Genomic DNA, 23,766 nt, shown 5'->3' on the forward strand with positions numbered 1-23,766 from the left:
AAATTTGAACTACTGGTAGTCAGGAGGATATCTAGTGATATGTTTTTAGGGATTTTAGATGGAAGCCCTGTGTGACAACTACATTCTGCTGATCCATTTGTCAAGTCTGATCTTAATTGCTTTCTCTCCTGTGTTAATGACTGAAGGTGTTCAGTGTTTTTCCAGGATGATATTTTTAAGCCTCTCATTTCTTTTCACCTGGTGGGGGAAAAGATTTTCCAGGTGAAAACAATAGTTTTGGCAGGATCACTTTTCTAAATGAAATGTTTGTTTTTCCATCTGTGAGAACAAGTGGAGGAAAAAGTTTTGGCAGAAAGAATAATTTTTTTAAATGTCTGCTTTTGTAATTCACCATGCTGGCCACAAGATGCTGAGGTGCAGCCCTGCACCGTGTTGTCAGAAACATTCAAACCGTTCATGTTTTTTCCAGGTTAGTTTTAGTTTTCTGTGGTAGGAATTATTATTATCAGCACTAATCTGCTGTTCATGTGACATGTAGAATAATGTCCATTATCAGCAATTCAGATCAAGCTGCAGAGTTACATTTAATGGCCTCATACATAGTATTTTTCACGTTTGGATATCTGAGCATTTTCATTTTCTAGTGTACAGTCATAATGGATACTGTCATTTGCAGCAGTTAGAGTACAGTACTTGTGTATGTATGCTTTGTTTTTTTTGTTTTTCGAAATGTCACTGTTGACGGCAGTAGTAGAAAGAGTAGTAGGCCAGTAGTGACTGGAGGGCCCCGGCAGGGGAAAGCACAGACGCTGAGGCCCTGTCATAATACACAATTATTGATACAATTCAATAATCATAGGCATATGATTGTAACACAGAGTATTATATTCCAGCATATTTTACATGTCATTCACAAAACTCACATTTCAGGTGTCACTGACTGCTCTCTCTTTTTTCTCAATTCACATTTTAAGTGCTTAACTTTTTTCCTCTTCTTACATCCAACCGCTTTATCCCTTTTATGGGGTCATTTTATGGGGGGTGTTTGCTGGAGCCAATCCCAGCTGTCTCTGGGCGAGGGCAGGGTACACCCTGGACAAGTCGCCAGCTCATTGCAGAGGCTGCCATGCAAGGTGCCAACTGCACATCAGGAGCAATTTGGGGTTCAGTATCTTGCTCAAGGACACTTTGACATGCAGCTCAGCTCAGCCCAGAGCTGGAATTCGAACCAGCGACCTTCCGATCACTAGCCGACCTGCTCTACCCACTGAGCTACAGCCGCCCCTTTTTTTTCTCTTGGTTTCACAGAATAATTATTTTGCAAGTGTTTCTTTTTACCTGGCAACAATTTTTTTCCTCCCGTTTCACAGATTAAAAAATAAAGATAAATAAAGGACATTTGAAACCTTTTGTAGTGTTCTTAAGTCAGAAACACAGGAGAGAAAACAATTTAGTTGAGAATTAGCTCACCTCGCTGGAGCTGTTCATCATTCTAGACAATACTGTGTTTCAATACTGTGCTGCCCAACGACACGTTTCAGCAGCGGCCCAGGAGCAGCTCTCAGCTCTGCTCCATGGAGAATATGCTGCAAATGTATTTGTCAACGGAAGAGGACCATGCACAGGGCAGATCGAGCCAGACAGGAAGTCAGGCAGTGGAACAGCACAATGCACCCAGTCAAAATAAAGCAGCCAGTGCCAACTTGGGCTCTACAGCACAACAAAGTCGTAAATATTACCAATAAACACACTTAAAACAGACAAATGACAGAAGCATTTAACATCATACTGTAACCTACTCAACCACAGTAGAAGCACAAAAACAAAGGAGATGATGACATAAACACAGTCTGCGCTACTCAACAACATCACACTCTGCTTCTGGACTGAACAAAGCAGCGGCACACATGCCAGGAAACAGAGTTGGTCCAGTGGGTTAAAAAATCTTTCAAAGCACTGAACCGTTTTCCGTTTGGTGCATGTTCTTTTTCTACAGTGACCAGACTGAGTCTTAAGGATCAAGGATTGAGTCTGTGGGATTAATCACTGAGCCAGGCTTGCCGATCATTTCACTGATCCTGTTTTTATCAAAACAGAGAACCTAGCATTAGAGAGCACACTGTCGAAGATTTCAGAAGAAAACCTAAAGAAGCTTTTAGCTGAAGTCAAAGGATGTGAGCTTCCTCGGGAACAATAGTCTTGATTAAGCCTTATTGTGCTTTATTATAGCTAAATTGTCAGGTAGTGTGAATAATGTGAATTCCTGAATAAAACATCCTCATCTGCGATAATCTGTAGTACTCCCCATAATATCTGTTTCTCAGGTTCTCGGAAGTAGAGGGGTAATTACATGACATGGTTAGGCTTGAGTCAAAAATGCAAGTACAGTACTTTCTCCCCATGTCTTTGAAAAGGAACTTATTTTAATTTGAGCTTTCGTTGATATCTGTCAACACCCTCCTGCTCGTTCATCTTTTTCCGTCTCATTTTCCTTTGACTCACTGTAAGCTGACAGTCAAAATGATTGTTATTTGGGGAACCTTAACTGTGCACTGTCCCTCATGCCTCTCTTTTCCCTCTTACACTGCGTTCAGACCAAATGCTTGGAAGGTATTTGCTTTGCGTTACACACATGTGTTTGATCACAGGCTTTCTTCATTTTGACTCACGTGTACTCGTGCGAGTAACGCAAATAAAAATGACCACAAACATGTGGCACCCAGCTTTTAAAATGTGTGTTCCCTGAATGGAGTTCAGATCGGAAAGAGCATGTGCTGTGCTGAGATGTATTTTCAACAGTTAGCAGGTAGTTTTACTTTATCGCTCACTTCCCTCCATGGCAGCTCCTTCAGCTCTGGGTGTCCACAAACAGCCGTGATAAATGACAATTATCCTCTCTGCCATTGTTGTTCATGTTCAGTGTCCAGACATCAGCAACGTTAACGCCGTGACATCAGTGTGAGCATCAACTCTGATTGCACAGCATCACGCAAAAATTTCGCTTGAGTACAATATTTTAAACTTCGCTTCAAGGGAAGAATCCACCATTAAGGAGTCTTCAGACCTGCGTGAGCGAGACTGAATGATGATGCCACTATAGGGCTGTGCCTAGACTCTGAGAATCTGTTGCTACTGCATGTTATTAGCGTTTGCATATATTCGTTCTTAAAGAGCAAAAGCCAGTGGGTAAACTTAAACACCTGGCTGTCCCGTGGTGTGACTTCATCAATCAGTTTTATAGGGCTGGTCCTGCTTCACTGCCAGCCAACCAGAACCAAGAAAGAGAAAAGACCATTCTGAAGACACTTCATTAATATTAAGTCATCCAAATCTTATGAATGTACCAAGTTTCTGTATTGCAAAATTCTGTAATAAACTTTGGTTTTATAAACATTAAATCCTGTTTGACCTCTGCAGATATGGTATCATTATCTGGGGTAATATGGAGCTCAAAAACTGCAGTTATCAATCTTAAAGGTGCACTATGTAGTTTGGGGAAGACATTTAATCAAAAGAGAAAGATCTTCACTGACTGATTTTTTTATGTCTACACCAACAGTGTTCTTTGGTACTTTGAGAAATGTATTATTGTATTATTACCTCAGTTTGAATTTCTTCTCCAAAACTCCAGGGCCCCATTAAATGTCTTTTTAATGTACTGGACTTATTAATGTACCAAATCACTCCACGCTGGATGGTGCTCTAGTGATTTGGTTTCTAAATCTCTGCAGTTAGTTTGGTGACTATGACACCAAACACATCTGTAAGTCAAAGGGATTTCTTTGCAGCCACAGGAGTTATTTCAACTGTCAGACATACCTTTATACATAGAGAGTGAATCAGTGAACAGAATCTGCTTTTTTTACGCTTGCTGGAATAAAAAATAATGATAGATTCTCCAGCACATGATTGGAAACTGCTGCTTTACTTAACGTTCTTTCTTCGGCATGTGCTGTTTGATGAGCCCGACCCTGGAGAAAGAACCCATCAGTCTGCCAGCAGGCACTTATTCACCTTTCATACAGACTGAGAGACTGTTACAAATGATGTGCTTGGCTCATTGGTTTTCAGAGTTGGCTTTTGTTGCATCAGAGAGATTTTTTCACTGATTATCTGCCAACAAATCAATGTTGCTCCGTTTGGCGTTGTGTTTTCCATGAGTTCAGCAGGGATGTAACGACATTTGTGAAAGGAGTGCATGAAGTTACTGTCGATCTGCATTCTTCTGATTCAGTTTGTTTCAACAAAGAACAGTCCAAGAACACCTGATTACAAACACATTAGGAGCACCTGAAGCCTAGAATGAACAAAACATTCGCTGTTGAGAAATCAACTTCAAATCCACAGTGTTTTACAACTGAACAGAATTCTATAGTTTCTGAAATGAAACATCCTCAGTTCTCCCTTTTTAAGTGAAAAATAAGACATATCTTCAGTAATCCAGGCTGGACACAGGACTGTCACAGCAGAAAAATTATAACAATCATTAGAAATTACGCAAATTGGGATTATTAAACATTGCAGCTACTTCCACTTCAGTATACCGAAGAGCAAATTAAGCACAAAAGTGTTAAACAAAACATAATGTACAGCTTGGGAGTACAATAAAGCGATACAGTGCTGAGATTAAAAATAGATAAATAAATGGATCATGACAGTAACTGTAACGTTGGGTTAAGTGTCTCTCGACCATTCTCACCTCAGTTAGGTGCTTTTGGTATCCATCCACTAGCTTCTGGTCATCCTCTGGCTGAATCTTTAACCACTCCTCTTGACATAATCGGTGAAGTTCAACTGAATCTGTTGTCTTCCTGGAACAGACTTGTTTCTTCAGCACAGTCCACGTGTTGTCGACAGGTTCAAGTCAGGACTTTGGGAAGGCCACTCCAAAACCTCAGTTCAGCATGTTTGATCCATTCCTTTACCACTTGTGATGTGTGTTGGGATCATTGTCCTGTTGGAACACCCAGCTGCACCCAAGAGCCAGTCAGCTGATGATTTGAGGTTTTCCTGAAGAATTTGGAGATAATCCTCCTTCTTCATTATTCCATTTAGTTTCTTTAGAGCAGCAGATCCACTGACAGCAGAACAGCCCCACAGCGTAATACTACCAGCACCATGCCTGACAGTAGGTGTGGTGTCCTTGGGGTGAAAGGCCTCACCTTCTCTCCTCCAAACATATTGCTGCTCATTGTGACCAAACAACTCATGTGACCACAGAGTTTTCCTCCAGAAGGTTTTTACTTTGTCCCTGTGATCAGCAGCAAACCTCAGTCCAGCTTTAAGGTTCCATGTCTGGATCAACAGCTTCTTTCACCAGTCACCTGAGTGTGGACACTGACAGCTGTCTTCCAGCAGCTTCTCATTCATTGCAGACTTGCCTTTTGTGGTTTTTGGTTGACTCTTGACCATCCTGACCAGTTTTCTCTCAGCAGCAGGTGATAGTTGGTGTTTTCTTCCTGAACATGGCAGTGACACAACTGTGCCATGTACTTTATACTCACAAACAGTTGTTGTACAGTTGATCTTGGGACCTGTAACTGCTTTGAAATGGCTCCAAGTGACTTTCCTGTCAATAATGTGCTCTTTCAGACCAACACTGAGCACTTAAGTTTTGGTCACATTTTTAGAAGAGCTATAATGAATTCATTATTGAACCAAACTTCGTGAATGGTTTTGTGCTGAGTAGTTTGTGTTCCTCTCATCAAATCACAGAACAATGAGAGCTGTAGAAATCACTGGAACTGAAGACTGACATGATGTACATGTTCTTTACAAGTTTATGAAAATGTCTGATCACAACTGTATATACAAAGGTTTTCAACACTGGAAAAATTAGTTTATGAATGGGTAGAGTAGAATGTCAGTGCTTCAGGAATATAAGAACTGTGTCGATGGGACACTATGACCTACACTAATGTCTCATGGTGCACCATAAAAAGGTAATAATAATTGATTTTGTTGCTCTTTTTATTATTCGTTGTCATAGTTCTATTTGTGGAATTATTGTAATGTTGGTATAGATTCAGCTAGTTAGCTGTGATGCACAACATTGAAACCGTTTGTTTCAGCTCTATTTGTTTACATATTTGCTGGTAAAGTGGTACCATTAATAGTGTGCGCTATTAGCTATTAGCAGCTGTACAAACAACTATCTCTGGATGACTTTATATTGAGGAGAACTAAAAAACTTGATCAGGCAAGTTCTAAAGTTATAAGGAGCATGTGTTAATTATTTTCGGACATTGGAGATAATGATATCCATCGATCATGTAATAAATGTGTATCATGTCTGTGTGGTTAGACTTGACTGAGTGATGACTCCTCACTGGCCGAAGCACAAACAAATAACTGCTTTTCATTTTTAAGAACACTGTCATTTATCTGCATCACCTCATGCAATATTGATGCCTCAAATCACAATTTGGAAACCTCTGGGCTACACAACATGGGCTGGCACTCTGCCATTGTTTGAGAATGTCTTAGCTCACAACCAGCCTAATATCTGTTTATAGTTTGTCTAATGATTTTATTTCAAAGGCCAGAGTGAAAGACAGTTGAGTAGACTTCTTTCACGTTTCTTACAGCAGATAAAAATCATGTCTGTGACTGCAGACCCTCAAACATCTTTGGTATCTTTGTTAATTTCCACAGCCACTGTAATGTCTAATAGTTGTGAAAAGACAGAGATAATCCACAAAATCATGGAGTCCTCCCAGCAGCCTCAGTGTGTGAAGCTGTAAATCTCACTCACTTGGTTTCATGACTTCACACTTGAGCCAGAGACTGTTGGCAGTGGCTGCATTCTCCCAGGCTCTCGCCTTGTATGTTCACACAGCACTTGGATGGGGTATGGGTGTGTGTGTGTGTGTGTGTGTGTGTGTGTGTGTGTGTGTGTGTGTGTGTGTGTATGCACACCACAAACTTGGATGCATTATTGATGTCTAAGTGAGCATATCTCAGAAGTGTTGGGACTGACTACATTTTCCAACACTTTCCCATGACCCAAGCACATTCCTCTATGTAGGAAAACAACATAATAAATGAGTAAAGGTGCACGTACATTTTAATGTGTCATGGATCAAAGGGAACATTATAAACTGTGTCTGTGATTCTTGTCTGTACCAATGACTCAGTAGAGTTTAGAAGTGTGATGAGCTGCTGGCTCTGGAGGTATGTTTCCCACTGTAAATTCACTTTCAAATGTATATGTTCCTCATCTTAGAAGCATGGGAGTCTCCTGGATTATTTACAGTAATTGCACCATTTGTATGTGTAAGAATCTATTTAGAGATGGAAATCAGAGCTGTGACAAATTGGGCTTTATAACTGATCCTTTAAAAATGTGTCTAGAATCTGAAAGTGGATTGATTCTGCAGTGTTCACATTTGTACGTGTCATTCTACATTCGGAGTGTCTTTTGTTCCGTTTCTAAGCAGCGAGAAGAGTTACGGACAATTGTTAGTAACCACGTTGGCGTTACTGCCATCACTGGAAAGAATGATCCTGATCCTGATTCCAGGAGTGTGTACTTCATATGATGTCTGTGTGTTAAGCTCTGAGTCCCTCTGAGAAGATTGGAACACTTTTTGATGCATACTATGTTCTTTTGGTTAAACTAGTTAAAATATTTTATTGTCACACTATGAGGTGTAGTATTTTGCAAGAATTATATTGGGAGCTATGATGTGTGATAGTCGCCTACCTTTTGGCTATTGATGAAATAATCAGATGTTTTGTAAAATTTCTGATAAGCCAGGAGAGATTTTTGTCCATCAAAGCCTTGCAGCGTTCCAACTGTCGCCAAAAGTGCTGCATCATGCTAGATCAGTGTTCTAAATCTGAATCAGCCAACCAGTTTAACCACACATAAATGTTGTACTTTTCTAAATTTAACTTCAAAGAATGAATGCCACTAGTAGGTACATCTTCATTAGAAATGATTGCATGCATAATCAATACTGAAAAATTATTATTTAATGGCCAGCTGTTTCCGTTTCATTTGTTCGGGTTTCAGTCACAAAACGGTCACCCAGAAGTTAAAAGAAGAACTTGACCGTACAGCGCTTGAGATCCTGCTCTCTGAAATCAGCAGACAAATACATAACGAATATAGCAATGTCAGTAGTTGTTTTATAGGAGCCAAATGTATGACTACAGAGCTGAGCCTTGACGGAAAAGAAAGGAACATGGCAAGGTTGTAAGGCTTATGAATGTCATTCATACCTGAGAGAAAATTCCTAATCTAAAAATTTTTATGAATTGAAATGTTATGTTCTCTTCAATCATGCATGAGGCTGAATGGTTATCCAGATGAACAACTGTAACTTGCAGAAGTCAAGGAGAAGTTCACTGTTTATCTCATACTCATAGTTGGAATTTGGCAACATCAGAATCCAACTCCATGGGAAGTGGGGCAAAGGCATGCAAAACTTTTTCTGCGCTATCTCCTGCTCAAAATCAGCAAAGGCACATAACCATGGATTTAAAATGTGTTATATGACTTCTCTATTTTGCTCCTGTCTTGCAGCTCGCTACTATAAAGAGTGAGTCTCGTCTAAAGCATCTCCTCCAGAGGTTACCGGGTTACTGTCCAGAGTCCATGGTGAGTTCGCTGCCTCTATTACAGTAACACTCTACTACAAAAACACTTTAAAGCAAAGACAACTGCCTTTTTAACCTAGTTGGGTCAGTAACATTCACCAATTCAAATGTATGCAGTGAGATGAAGCAGCCTGAACTGTGTTGTGTTTCGTTGCACCATGAAAAGGTCTAAAGGGAATCATACTGAAACTTTGGCTTGCTAAATGAATCTAAGATGTGTTGAATAATGTTAACTCTGGTGCTTTGGTCTTGCTGTTGTGGTTCACTGGTCGAGAGGTTAAGACTGTATATCAGATCTGCTCCTGAGCATTTAATGTTCACAAAATCAGATCCATTTACTAAATAGCCAATTAACTGATGAGAATTCTTACTTGTGGTACAACCAACAAGATACCACTGGCCTTTCTAAACAGCCTTCAGAGATGAATTGATTAGCCTGTACAGTATAAGTCATTTGTAAAGCCACAAACACATATCATAATTTGCGTTGATTGTTGCCTATTATCTCTTTATGTCATTATTGATGTCGTCATTGAACATCTTTTGGTTGGACAGAAAACTGTTTCTGTTGCCATTTTATGTTATTTACAAGTTATAATGAAAATATATATTGGTTGCAGCCCTTCTTTATCGCAAGAAGGTATTTTTAGTCAATTTAAGTTGACAAGGGGATTTTATAACATATATTCAACACTATTATGTAAACATGTAAGTTCACAAGTTTTGTAAGCCTAGTTACAGTATGAGGTAATATCACTGCAGTGATATTATCTCATACTGTATTGAACCGACCTCATGAGCTGTGTTCTTGGGCTTTGATCAATAGTAGCCCTTTTCACACATAGACTCTGCATTATCGCCACAAAGCAGTCTCGCCTTTACACCACCTTTGTTTGTTCATACTGAACCGAGTAGTGCCGGTGTAAAACTGCTCCAGTGTGTCATGTCAGTACTGCGGAACTGAAACAGGCCTCACGGTACACACCATGACGTTGAAGTTTTTTGTGGGTTTTTTCAAAGCATTTCCCCCAATGCAGCCCCCAATGTCCACCTGCACTCTAAGTTCAAAAACCTAGGTAATGTGCCTGAAATACTTACATGTTACTTTAAACACCTCTCTGGTGCCATTTTTGATCAAAGCCAAGCAGTACTGTACGAATAGTACTGTCCTGAAGTAGGTAAGGCCATCAGAGGTGAGAGTTGGGGGATGTGCATCAGAGTAATTGAAGAGCTGATGTCTTTTACTTTCTTGGTAAAGAAAGATCTGCTGTGTTTCAGCCTACTGCCCTCACATTTGAATGGAATTATCAAAAAGCAAACCAAATGTTATGCTGTGATGATTATAACCAAAAATATTGTGGAAGATGTTTTATCATAGTAATGAAACCTTTCACAAATATCAGTGCTACAATAAATTAAAGTCCCACCATGAAGGCCTGGGATTCGAACTGGAGTGAACGATACAGTACATTGCATTTATATATAGTGTTGGACACAATACAACACCTAACAATGAATACACTAAAAAATCCATAAAAAAAGCAGCTTGGTTGTTTACTGCTGATTAGAAATGACTTTAAATGCAGACATCTGTTGCTCTTACTGCGCAGCCATTCATGTTTTCACATGTTTAGGTTTCTTTGGGTGTTGATAGATGTAAAAGAATGTGATTTGTTTTGCTGATGTTAGCATAGCATTTTATGGCCACAGTTGCAAGAGCTAGACAGATAAGGAGACGATTTCTGCGGTCTCTGCCTCTGTTTGACCAATCGTAAGGTGCAAAGCAGAATCAAACCACTACTGAAGGTACCACACGCCCCAGCACAAGCACTTTCTCTCTACTACATCAGCTGGCCCGCTGGTTCTGCCATCGCTGAGAGCAAACAAAGCTCACTCGGCTTAGTTGCGACTCTTCTCTGTTCTGGCACCTCAGTGGTGGAACGAACTCCCGACCAATGTCAGGACAGCAGAGTCACTCGCCATCTTCCACAAAAGACTCAAGACTCATTTGTTCAGACTTCACCTCGACCCCGCATAGCATGACTCCCCCAATCCCTTACAAAGTGAAATAGTAGCAGTTTTCCATAACTTCGTAGTCTTTTATTTGAGTCCTTGTTACAAGGAATGTATTGCACAAACAACAGTTTGACTTTATTCTGGTGCTCTTTTGCAGGTCGGTGTCAGACAAGTTTAAATAATATCCACCAAAAATAAAGATTACAGAGTTCAACCTAAAATAGGTCAAATATATCATATAAAGTTAGATGTGTCTTGAGTGAACCCTGTTCTTACAAAATCAATAAAGGACTCAGTGTATTTTTTTAAATTTAGAATTGACATCATCACACCACTAAAAGATACTGTATGTTTCAACTCTATTCATAGTATTTGAATTTAGGCCTCTTCACACCTGTCAAAGGCAAAACTGTGAGACATACGATGTTTTGTTGGTCCAGTGCAAAGATTGTCATTCATATCAGCTTTAAACACCAAAGAAAAGCGAATCAGATGTTTTAGTAGACACGTACACAAAGGCCCTGGCTCACTGGGTAGACGGGAGGGCGTTCTGCTTTGGCTCATCTGAACTTCAACGTTACACTTCCTGACGTGTTCTTGCCTTATTGGCCCCTGCTTCATCACAAATCATGTTTACACCTCATTTACAGACACTGTTACTCCTTGGCCTGCTTTGCAAGTGCTGACGCCCGCTGACAGGAGTCTTTGTTCCCCAGCCAAGAGGCACGGGGGGTGTTAACAGGGACGTGTATTTACATAAATGACATTCCTGTAAAGCATAGGAGCATGAAAAGGATTCTTTTTCTAGCACTTTGTGTCTTTCTGTGCTGCTGTCCCTGTCTGTGTCGTTCTCTGTCCCTCAGGCAGAGGAGACAGACAAGCTTGTTTGTGATGATTAATCCCACAACATTTCACCACAAACCCAATGGAAGTTCATAGGATTCATATGTTTTCCTGTTTTTCAACACTATTTTGATCCAAGGAATGTTGTATTTGTTCTGTGTGACATTAGAGAAACTTCTCACAGCTTCTTTAGTACCCTTTACATCTCTTCAGCATGTCAGTAGATTGTTCAGTACATCTTCTCACACTTCTCACAGGGTTTATAATCACCAATCAAAAAAATGTATGCTTCCAACACTAACCTGAATAATGTACACAGCTTAAGCTATTAACATAATGGAGCACAAATGTGATAGTTGCTCTGTAAAGCTATAACCAAGAGTCTACAACCGCAGCGGAAGCAAACTGACCAGCCACAAGATTCTTTGGCATTGAATGGGTGATTTTAGCATGATTTCAAAAACTACTTCTAAATCCATCATGTGATCAAGAGCTGGTTAGGAAGTGATCTCAGAATTGTGTTCTTTATGAGCCACATAGTGAATGTAAATAGTAAATAGTAAATTCCAATGCCCCTGATGACAGATATAAAAACAAGGTCGTTCATGTCGCCCGGAATGGCGTTACCGAGGCCCCACCCTGGAGCCAGGCCTGGGGTTGGGGCTCAGGGCCGGGTCTTAGCCCACGGGACCTGGCCGGGCTCAGCCCGAAAGAGTGACATGGGCCCGCCCTCCAGTAGGTTCACCACCGGCAGGAGGGTTCAGAAGGGGCTGGTGCTATGTGATATGGATGGCGGTCGTGGGCGGGGGCCTCAATGACCCAATCCTCGGACGGTGACTCTGGCCATGGGGACATGGAATGTCACCTCGCTGGGGGGGGAAAGAGCCTGAGCTAGTGCGGGAGGTTGAGCGGTACCGGCTAGAGATAGTCAGGCTCACTTCCACGCACAGTCTGGGCTCTGGAACCCAACTCCTTGAGAGAGGCTGGACTCTCTTCCACTCTGGAGTTGCCCGTGGTGAGAGATGGCGAGCTGGTGTGGGCTTGCTTATAGCTCCCCAGCTCAGCCACTATGTGTTGGAGTTTTTACCCCAGTGAACGAGAGGGTCGTTTCCCTGCGCCTTCGGGTCGGGGATAGGTCTCTCACTGTTGTTTCGGCTTACGGGCCGAACAGCAGTGCAGAGTACCCGGCCTTCTTGGTGGCCCTGGGAGGGGTACTGGAGAGTGCACCAACCGGGGACTCCGTCGCTCTACTGGGGGACTTCAACGCTCACATGGGCAGCAACAGTGTTACCTGGAGGGGTGTGATTGGGAGGAACGGCCTCCCCGATCTGAACCCGAGTGGTGTTTTGTCACTGGACTTCTGTGCTAGTCACAGTTTGTCGGGTCTGGGAAAAGTTCGGGGAGGCCATGGAGGAGGACTACCGGTCAGCCTCGAGGAAATTCTGGCAAACCATCCAGCGCCTCAGGAGGGGGAAGCAGCCCTCCACCAACACTGTTTACGGTGGAGATGGGGAGCTGTTGACCTCCACTGGGGATATCGTCGGGCGGTGGAAGGAATACTTCGAGGATCTCCTCAATCCCACTGACAGGCCTTCCATAGAGGAAGTAGAGGCTGGGGACTCAGAGGTGGATTCATTCATCACCCAAGCCGAAGTCACTGAGGTAGTCCAGAAGCTCCTCAGTGGCAAAGCACCGGGGGTGGATGAGATCCGCCCTGAGTACCTCAAGTCTCTGGATGTTGTGGGGCTGTCTTAGCTGACACGTCTCTGCAGCATCGCATGGCAATCGGGGACAGTGCCTCTGGACTGGGGTGGTGGTCCCTCTATTCAAAAAGGGGGACCGGAGGGTGTGTTCCAACTATCGGGGATCACACTCCTCAGCCTCCCTGGGAAAGTCTACTCCAGGGTACTGGAGAGGAGAATTCGGCCGATAGTCGAACCTCAGATTCAGGAGGAACAATGCGGTTTTCGTTCTGGCCGTGGAACACTGGACCAGCTCTATACCCTCCGCAGGGTGCTCGAGGGTTCATGGGAGTTTGCCCAACCAGTCCACATGTGTTTTGTGGACTTGGAGAAGGCATTCGACCGTGTCCCTCGTGGCATTCTGTGGGAGGTGCTCCGGGAGTACAGGGTCGGAGGCCCTCTGCTAAGGGCTGTACGGTCCCTGTACGACCGGAGCAGGAGCTTGGTTCGCATTGCCGGCAGTAAGTCAGACCTGTTCCCGGTGCATGTTGGACTCCGGCAGGGCTGCCCTTTGTCACCGGTTCTGTTCATTATTTTTATGGATAGAATTTCTAGGCGCAGTCAGGGGCCGGAGGGGGTCTGGTTCGGGAGCCACTGGATTCCATCTCTGCTTTTTGCAGACGATGTTGTCTTGTTGGCTCCGTCGAGCCAGGACCTCCAGCATGTCCTGGGGCAGTTTGCAGCCGAGTGTGAAGCAGCTGGGATGAAAATCAGCACCTCCAAGTCTGAGGCCATGGTTCTCGACTGGAAAAAGGTGGCTTGCTCCCTCCAAGTTGGGGGAGAGTTCTTGCCTCAAGTGGAGGAGTTCAAGTATCTTGGGGTCTTGTTCACGAGTGAGGGAAGGATGGAGCGTGAGATTGACAGGCAGATCGGTGCAGCGGCCGCAGTAATGCGGTCGTTGTATCGGTCTGTCGTGGTGAAGTGAGAGCTGAGCCGAAAGGCGAAGCTCTCGATTTACCGGTCAATCTATGTTTCTACCCTCACCTATGGTCATGAACTTTGGGTCGGGACCGAAAGAATAAGATCTCGGATACAAGCGGCCGAAATGAGTTTCCTCCGCAGGGTGGCGGGGCGGTCCTTTAGAGATAGGGTGAGGAGCTCTGTCACCCGGGAGGAGCTCGGAGTAGAGCCGCTGCTCCTCCACATCGAGAGGAGCCAGCTGAGGTGGCTTGGGCATCTATATCGGATGCCCCAAGGACGCCTTCCTCGGGAGGTGTCCCTGGCATGCCCCACCGGGAGGAGACCCTGAGGAAGACCCAGGATATGCTGGAGTGACTATGTCACTAAGCTGGCCTGGGAACGCCTTTGGATCCTCCTGGAGGAGCTAGAGGAAGTGTCCAGGGTGAGGTAAGTTTTGGCGTCCCTGTTCAGACAGCTGCCCCCGCGACCCGGCCCGGATAAGCGGAAGAAAAAGGATGGATGGATGGATGAATGTAAAAAGGGTATTAACCATGGTTACATGTAGTTTTTCAGTTTGCAAAAAACAACGTTTAGTACTCTTCAAGTGACATGTGACCTTTTTACCTTCTTTGTCTTTTAGAATGAACTGTGGATGTGCATCAACTCTACACTTCCAGGTATGAGAAGAGAACTAATATGAATACCTGTATGTGTAGCATTTTTAAATGTCTGTGAAGTTGGCACCTCCTGATACTATCATAAAAGACCCCCATCCATAGGTCTACGTGAGCAATGGGTCATCAATCTAATGTCAAAGGTGTTGCTTGTAAGATAATTATCACTTGCTATGCAGTTCTTCTCAGATCTACTGAGCACTTCAGCCTCCTTTAAACAGGTTAATCTGTTATCTCCTTAGAACATCCTGACATACCCACTGTACACTCTCTATCTGCCCAATAGCAAATAACAGACGGCTCACAGACTAGCTAGTGAACATAGTGGCGTTGTTAGCAGCTAAACAGCCAGATATTTTTCTTAGGAGTTGGTGGAGACCAAAACAGAGCTAAAAGAGAGTAAATATTTTTCTTACATTTATCACATCAAGTTGGTGTGTAAATAGGAATCTCTTTGATTACAGTCTAGCATACACATTGTCAGTGTTGTACAAAGAGCACAAAAGTCATACTTGAGTAGATATTGTGTAAAACATGATTGTGGTAAAAGTGAAAGTCACCCATATGAGTTACAACTTTTGAAGTATCTGATATTAAATGTACTTAAGTATCAAAAGTACAAATTTTGCATATATTTAAATGTATTTATGCACTTTTTAATATTGGTCCACTGAGTATCCACTGTCGAATATCAGAGCCGACATTTTTCTGATTGTTGGAATTAGTGGGTTTTTTTTGGTTTTGTTTTTTATCCGATTGCTGATGAAATATATCAACTTGAAATACACTACTTGGGCTCTAATGCAGCCTGTGACCTGTAAATTAATCAGTAGCAAAAGTTTTAAAATCAAAGTAGTGAGTGAAAGTACAATACTTGCCTCCAAACCTTAATGGAGTGGAAATATAACGTTGCAGGAAATGGACATAGTGAAAAAAAGTAAAGATACCTCAAAACTGTACTTAAGTAGAGCACCTAAGCAAATGATGCAGTAATGTGTAACTCGTGGATTATGTTCAGTTCATTATGGACTTCTGCTAAGAAACCTCTCTCCTCACCCCCATGCTGAGGAGAGGTGACTGAAGTTTCATAGTCCACAAACCATCTCTGGAGCTTACTTAATGTCTCCGGAAGCCCCAAAATGATTGAAATGATGTTATTTGCTCACTCAATGTGTGCTTGAGCTCCTACACCCACTTCAGACGGGGTTGCGCTGAAACACTTAGCAGCTTAGCAGTTACAGTGTTGGTTTTGACTTTAAAAGCAGTGTAAAGGGGAGAAATGATGTAGATAGGTACACAGTTGTTTTCATTCTTATATTTATACCAATATTTAAACTTTGATGAGGCCGTCATCGTACAGGTCACAGAATTTAGGCTAGCTGTTCGGACAAATTTGTAAAAACGTGGACTCGAAGAGTTTTCCACATCTGCTTGAATAAATAGAATGAGCGGACAACAAGTCAAAGTGACTCAAACACTTTGACTCTTACATGAATCATGACATTCATCCCCAGCTGTATCTACTGTCTGTACTGTATCTGGTTGCATGAGAAGAGATGGTAGCTTGTGAAGCTGTTAAAGCAGTGAAGAGAGCTGGGCCTCAGCATAGCCGAAAGCAGGCAGGGGATCAGAGGCCGCTGGCCTGCTGCCTGTGCTTGGAACATATCTACCTGTCAGAAGCCTAATAGCATCCAGATTGGGAGGTATTGTTATTTTTACCTTTTTGTACCCACTTAACACTGGCGTCCAGAGTGCCTCAGGAGTCTGTAAAGATCCAGCCAGTTAAGGAACAAGCCACCCTCAGATCTACTCAGACTGTGAGATATCTATGGAGCCAGAACGGTGACTTTAAAATTTGGCATCCAAAAAAAAATTGGCATTGAAAACAAAACCAGTACTGAAAAAAGAAACATTGTCATTGAAACATGTGTATTGAAAACAGTTGTATTGGCATTGAAACAAGTATTGGCACTGAAAAAAGAAAGTAATTCAAATAATTCAAATGCGAAAATCTTATCATTTTATTTTATTGGGATTTTTTTGTATTTTTCAATGACAATCTTCAGATTTTTTCTTCATGTCACTTTTTTTTCAGTGACAGATTTTTTTTACAATGTCAGTTTTTTTTCAGTGTCACTGATTTTCAGTTTCAACTTTCTGTCACTGTTTTGGCGTCAAGAGGGAGGGGCCTGAGGGGAGGGGCAAGTAGAGCGCGGTTTGCATATCATTTGAGAAGGTAATGGCAGCAGCCTGCAGGAAGGTGGGGCTGGACGGTCCAGCCACAATACCGTTGTACCCGGCCGTCTCTGGGCAACACAGACTTGGCAGACTTTTCTTCAAGCTCTCTCCTGATGTGCCCAAGTTTCTGTGTATCTGGTTCTGTCCCGGAGCTCCCGAGTCCCCGAGCTCCCGATGCATATGGAGTGTGGTAGTAGTACCGGGGCGCTGAGCACGGAGCATTAGCCACAGTTAGCACAACAGTAGAACAGCCTGTTGCTCCGAGCCGGGCTGCCTCGCCGACTGCAACGCTCTGGTCTGCTCCCCGAGCTCTGTGCCACCTTACCGCTACCAGAAACAGGAGCTCCCCTATAAACTAAGTTCACGTGAATAATATCACTATTCCTACAATTACTCCTTTGAGTCGAAGCAAATAAACTCAACAAGTCAATATGCGGGTAAAGTCAGCTGTGATTGTGCTACTGTGGTTCATACAACAGTACAACAGACGGCTGTAATCAAGTAACAGACACATATTTTCAGAACTGACTGACTTTTCTCCCAGCACTCTCTTTTATTGTCCGGTCTCTGTATGCGTGTGCAGCAGTGCGGTGGCACAGACGGAGCGCTGCTGTCGGCGAGGCAGCCCCGGCTCGGAGCGACACAGCTGAGGCTAATGCCAATAGCTCCATACCACTACCGCACTCCATACGCATATAGATACCGGAGCTCGGGAGCTCCAGTCTCCAGTAGCGGTAGGTGGCACAGAGCTCGGAGAGTAGACCAGAGCGCTGCTGTCGGCGCTGCAGCCCCGGCTCGGAGCAACAGGCTGTTCTACTGTTGTGCTAACTGTGGCTAATGCTCCGTGCCCGGCGCACCGGTACTAGACCACACTCCATATGCATATAGAGACCGAAGCTCAGGAGCTCCGGGACAGAACCAGATACACAGAGACTTGGACACATCAGGAGAGAGCTTGAAGAAAAGTCTGTGAGGTAGTTGGACTCTGTGTTGCCCAGAGACGGCCGGCACAGAAAGTTGAAACTGAAAATCAGTGACATTGAAAAAAACTGACATTGTAAAAAAAATCTGTCACTGAAAAAAAATGACATGAAGACAAAAAAATCCCAATAAAATAAAATAATAAGATTTTTCGGATTTGAATTATTTGAATTGCTTTCTTTTTTCAGTGCCAATACTTGTTTCAATGCCAATACAACTGTTTTCAATACAAATGTTTCAATGACAGTTTTTCTTTTTTCAGTACTGGTTTTGTTTTCAATGCCAATTTTTCTTTTTTTGGATGCCAAATTTTAAAGTCACCGTTCTGGCTCCATAGATATCATCGATTCTATGATGTTCACTGCATTCAAGTAGCTTTTAGAGGTTTACTCTGTCGGTGTAACTACCCCTCCTGGACATGGCAACTTCAATTAATGATTTTTTTTTCTTCAGTTCTTTGTTGGAACTCAATCTATAATGATGTTAAAATCGACAGCTCTGTATGGTGTGGGTAAAGTAGGGCAAATAAAAAATAAAATGTTTGCCATTCATTAAAAAAAAGTTTATATTATTATAATAATGTATATCAATCAAATAAATATATGATATTTATAATGATCTAACTGTTAGCCAAATAGTAAAAGCCAGCTGTAGCATTTATGCATTTTGACGTGATTAATGTTTAACTCAGTCAAGAGTCACAGAGTCAAGTGTTGGTGGCTCTTTGTTGTCTTTGATGTCCATCCGTCAGTAGTGAAAGTACGTACCAGGGCAGTGTATAATTCCTGGACATGACAACTAGGTAGAACAGCAGACTGACTGATGCATACAGGTCCACCTTATAATGTAACATATATAAAGCTTTTCAGCATTGTCCCCATAAATAAATCGGTCTTCATAAACTCTATAAGCTACCCTCCCTAAAACAGATGAGATGACATATGGTTGATTCTGGGTTGTTTGTTTTAACTCCAGGAGTATCCAGGAAGTCAGACGGCTGGGTGGGGCTAGGCTGCTGCGAGCTGGCGATCTCAGCTGAGTGTCGCAGGGAATGCAGACAGGTGAGAGATCATCAAAAGAGCATGTGCAACTTTGTTTTTAAGAATGACTGACCTCACATTAGTTTTTCATTATCATGTATTCATGTTTATGTTAGCTCTACCTACCTAGCTGTGGTTGGCTGCTCTGTGCTTTCATGATGGAGTTGACATGCTTTGAGTTCCTTTTCTTTTCCTTTCCAGGCATCATCTAAAAATGACATAACAAAAGTATGCAAAAAGGTCACAGAGGTAAGTCCAGTTTCAGTGAAGTTACATAGTTGCTGGTTATAGGGATATTCCGGTGTAAATTTAATCCATGTTCTAACACACCGTGACACCGAGTAGGACCCCCCCTCGAGAGATAAAGTTTGCAGAGCGCTAGCTAACGTAGTGTTAGCATCCTCAGAAACGACCACACGACAACAATACATTGCAGTAAATAGGTCCAAATATAAACCGCCATCAAAAAGCCACAAATAATGCTCACAACAGCACCAAACTTCAGCAACATTGGAAATAGGGTCGCAGCACATATTTCGAGGCATCAATCATTTGATATCGTTGCCGTATTTGTCGGAATAGATAAACAAATCTCACCACCCGAGAAGCCTTCCTTGTTGTGGGGAAGCCCTGTGAGTCGATTACCGAGTGCAGTAGAGTTCCGCAGCTCAATGATGATTATTACTGCGGTACTCTACTGCACTCGGTTATCGACTGAGGTTGCTAAAGCTATGTGAGCTAGCGCTCTGCAAACTTTATCTCTCGATGGGGGGTCCTACTCGGTGTCACGGTGTGTTAGAACATGGATTAAACTTACACCGGAATATCCCTTTAACTTTGTTTCTACTGTAGTTTACAATTTTTAAAAACCCATGTTCTCTTATTCTGACATGACCAATAATGATTAAGTAGAATTTAGAAGACAGTATATTACTACCACGATTCCTGATAACTTCTAACCTCTTCTTTCTAACCTTTACTTCTACTACTTACCACAAAAGAATTAGTGTGTGAAAGCATGAATTAATATAATATTAGTTTCTAAAGTTATAAAAAGATGTCACCGTTGATTATATTATATATATTATATCATGTTACATTGTACAGTATTTATTTCAGTCAATTGTCCCCATTTATCTGAATGAAATGTCCTTTTGTATGCCTCGTATCCATTCCTGCCTCTTACTTTCAGAGTTGGCTTCATAGTTTTTGCCCATTATGTTTTATAATTGAGTAACCAGCCCCCTGCTGAAACCAATTTTTGGGAGCCAATGTCAGTAAAAAATTTAGATCGGTGGTTGTTGCACTAAGTTCTTAAAGCATGGCAGAGAATAACTTTTAAAAAAACGAGATTCGATTGTTGTCCTCATACAGATCCAATGCCCTAACCTGATCATGTTCTTAATTGTCAATATTATCGTGTTAGTTTATCATTGGCATATTGTACGTTTTCTTTAAATTAACATAGTGTGGAAATAATCATATTGTGCAGTTTGGTTCCCCCACATTTTCTGAGTGTAACACCGGTGTAACAATGTGTAGGAGCTAACTCATTCCACCATTACAACACTGTTATGTGTTAAAAACTTGATCCACTCCTCTCACTGAAACTCCATAGTGCTGAAACAAGCGATAGTGGGCCAATTGGCAGTGACAGAGACACCATTCATCTTATTACGAGACAAGGTCCCTCAGCATAGTTTGAGGCTGTTATTTTAAGGTAAAACAGTTAGATAATATTGCCTTAAGTTAAATCATCAATGATAAAGGAGTTCTCTTCAACGTTAACTAATAAATGTTTTCATTAGGATGAGAATGTTTTCACAGCTTAATGATAAAATAAAGCAGTCCCAACCTGGGTTAAGGTCACACAAATCCCTGAGTTAAGATGGAAAAATCACACTAAGGCCAGAAAAAGGTTTTGGAGCCTGTGAGGTAGAGCATTATCGTACACTCTAATTCTCTGTTAAAATAGTGACTTCACTATATAGCTTTACTCTTCTCATTTCAGAACTCCCTCTACAGCTGCATCACCAAAAATGAAAGTAAGTTGTTCCTCACACAAGAAGATCAGTGAAGAAGCCAAGCACTGATCTCATCTCTCTGTCCAGCCAATAAATAAATAAACCCCTCCAGCACGCTGATATCTTCTTGGACCAGTAGATAGGCTTGTTTGTATTTCTTGTCTTTTTTGCTCTGTGTCTCATTCTTGCACTGTGACACACATACTGTCAAAGCACAACATGCACAGATGCACACTCACAGCACAGCCATGTCGTTCACTTGGCAGGATGTGAGGTCAGTAACTTCCTGCTGAGAGGTCTAATGTTTGTCAGTCAGGACTGGATTCAACCTACAGAGCACGGGTCCAGTCACTGTCAGTGAGACAACATTCAGGACCAAAAAGTAAAGGAATACATAAACCATCAGAGGCACTGTTTGATGTATATAAGAATATATTGATAAACAGTCACATATGTGTAGTGGGTGCAATGATCAGCTGTCGACTACGCACATCCATCAGTGGCAACATCCACTATCACTTCATATGCAGTATTATTGTAGTAGTATTGAGCAGTATTGTGCTCTGCATCAGCAAAGAGAGAGAATGATTCACTGCCATGTTACTGTATGAGTGAACATTTTTTCTCACTGTGCGAGCATTGACCAAGGAGACAAATGTCTCTTTTCTCCCTGCAAAGAAGCTTTAAAGAAAAGTTCAGTATTTTGGGCTTTTTGGGAAAATATCACTTTATTACTTTATCTTAAGAGTTAGATAGAGATAGAGGCACCGGTAGGGGGATTGTATTACCTTGGGTGGAGCCAGGCTATCTGTCCCCTATTTCTAGTCTACCTAGTCTTGCTAAACTAAGGTAACTGCCTGCTGGCTGTAGCTTCATCTTCATCATACAAACATGAGAATGGTGTAAATCTGCTTATCGCACTCTCAGAGAGAAAGTGAATAAAAATGGTTCACAACTTGTCAAAATATTTCTTTGAAACCCAGCAGAGTATAGCATTGGTAGTTTTCTGAAAACAATCACACTTTACCAATAAATCAGTAAAAGTACGGTACAGTACAGTGTTTAAATACCTGCAATACACAACTTAGCAAAACAGAAATTTGCTTGAAATGTGATGTTATCTGACTCAGCATATTGACTGGTTGAGACTGCAATTTCACTGATTCAATTCTTATTCAGAGGGTTGCTATCTGATTACAAATCTATTATCACTGCTTCATGATGCTAATAGACATCTTTTAGCTTCAGCATTTTAGCTGATTAGCCCAACAAAGCATTTTTATGGATCCTACTGCTTTTACTTCCCAAGACCTGCCTACTGTACGATTGACTGGTTGCCTTGTTAGTTGGGTTAGTTAGGGTGGGCATGAGGAGTGAAATTGATCAGTTTCAGGATATCAGGGTAACCCAATCACAGGCAGAATATGGAGGCAGTAGGGCAGGCCTAAGCAAGAAATGCGGTAAGATCTATAATAATGCCACATCAGCATGTGACCACTCAGCACTATTATTTATAGTCATCATCACTGGTGCTCTTTCACCACTGCACCGATGACTGTTTTTTTTTTTTTTGCAATCATGTCAACCCTTACATCATGTTGTGAGAAGTAGCCAGTGATAGTGGTTACCTCCTAAGTCCTGGTAGACCCACAAAGTTTGATAGTGTTTGATAGTAATAATAATAATAATCATAATAATAATAATCATAATAATCATAATAATAATGATGATGATAATAATACATTTATTTTATATAGTGCTTTTCAGGTACACAACGACACTTTACAGGTTGAAAACAGAAATATAAAAAGTTTGTATGGTGTGCCATAGAAGATGCTGTTGCAGTAGTCAATTCTGTAAGTGATGACGGCATGGATCAGGGTTTCTGTAGCAGAGAGTGATGGACAGAGATGGGCTATGTCTTTGAGGTGGAAGAAGGCAGTTTTGGTGATTTGATTTATGTAGATAGATAGATAGATAGATAGATAGATAGATAGATAGATAGATAGATATACTTTATTGATCCCAAGCTGGGAAATTACGGTGTAGCAGCAGCATTACACAGAGACAATAACAACACAATGAAATATGAGGAACAACCTAGACATATTAAATAGCAATAGAAACAAAAACAAAATAATGTACAAAATGTAAAAAATGTACAGAATGTAAGAAATGTACAAGAAATATTTACAAATGTAAATGTACAATTAGTATTTACAAATGTATAAATAAGCAGAGTGACTGTAGTGCAAGATAAAATATAAGGTGCGGTGAACAGAGTGTATAAAACCAAAGTGCACAGACAATATGTGTAATGACCAGAGTTTTAGCTGTTATTGTACAGTGTGATGGCATGTGGCAGGACAGATTTCCTGTATCCGTCCCTTTGAGAGCGGAGCTGGAGCAGTCTGTGAGAGAAGGAGCTCCGCTGTCTGTCTACTGTGTGATGGAGAGGGTGCTGATCATTGTTCATGATGGATAACAGTTTATTCAGCGTTCTCCTCTCCACCACGGTCTCAAAAGACTCCAACCTGAGACCAAGTACAGAGCCAGCCTTCTTGATGATTTTATCAAGTCTGTTCATGTCACTGGCTCTGAAGCTGCTGCCCCAACACACAGCAGCAAAGAAAATGACGCTGGCAACAAGAAAGAAATATGTATTTTTTACCACTCTGCACACACACACACACACACACACACACATATATTCATACACTTAAGCAAACATCTGGAACTAGTC

General features: G+C 41.9%; 1 protein-coding gene across 1 annotated transcript in view; it reads left to right on the forward strand.

The window, feature by feature from the left end:
- reck (reversion-inducing-cysteine-rich protein with kazal motifs) overlaps nucleotides 1–23,766 on the forward strand; it is a 108,593-nt gene that overhangs the window by 38,226 nt on the left and 46,601 nt on the right. The window contains exons 3-7 of the mRNA XM_030399071.1: nucleotides 8,492–8,566; nucleotides 14,707–14,743; nucleotides 18,935–19,020; nucleotides 19,201–19,248; nucleotides 21,011–21,044. Of these exons, the coding sequence (XP_030254931.1) occupies nucleotides 8,492–8,566; nucleotides 14,707–14,743; nucleotides 18,935–19,020; nucleotides 19,201–19,248; nucleotides 21,011–21,044 (280 nt within the window). The remainder of the gene's footprint in view (nucleotides 1–8,491; nucleotides 8,567–14,706; nucleotides 14,744–18,934; nucleotides 19,021–19,200; nucleotides 19,249–21,010; nucleotides 21,045–23,766) is intronic.

The sequence above is a fragment of the Sparus aurata genome, chromosome 19, assembly GCF_900880675.1.
Source record: "Sparus aurata chromosome 19, fSpaAur1.1, whole genome shotgun sequence".
Taxonomy (NCBI): domain Eukaryota; kingdom Metazoa; phylum Chordata; class Actinopteri; order Spariformes; family Sparidae; genus Sparus; species Sparus aurata.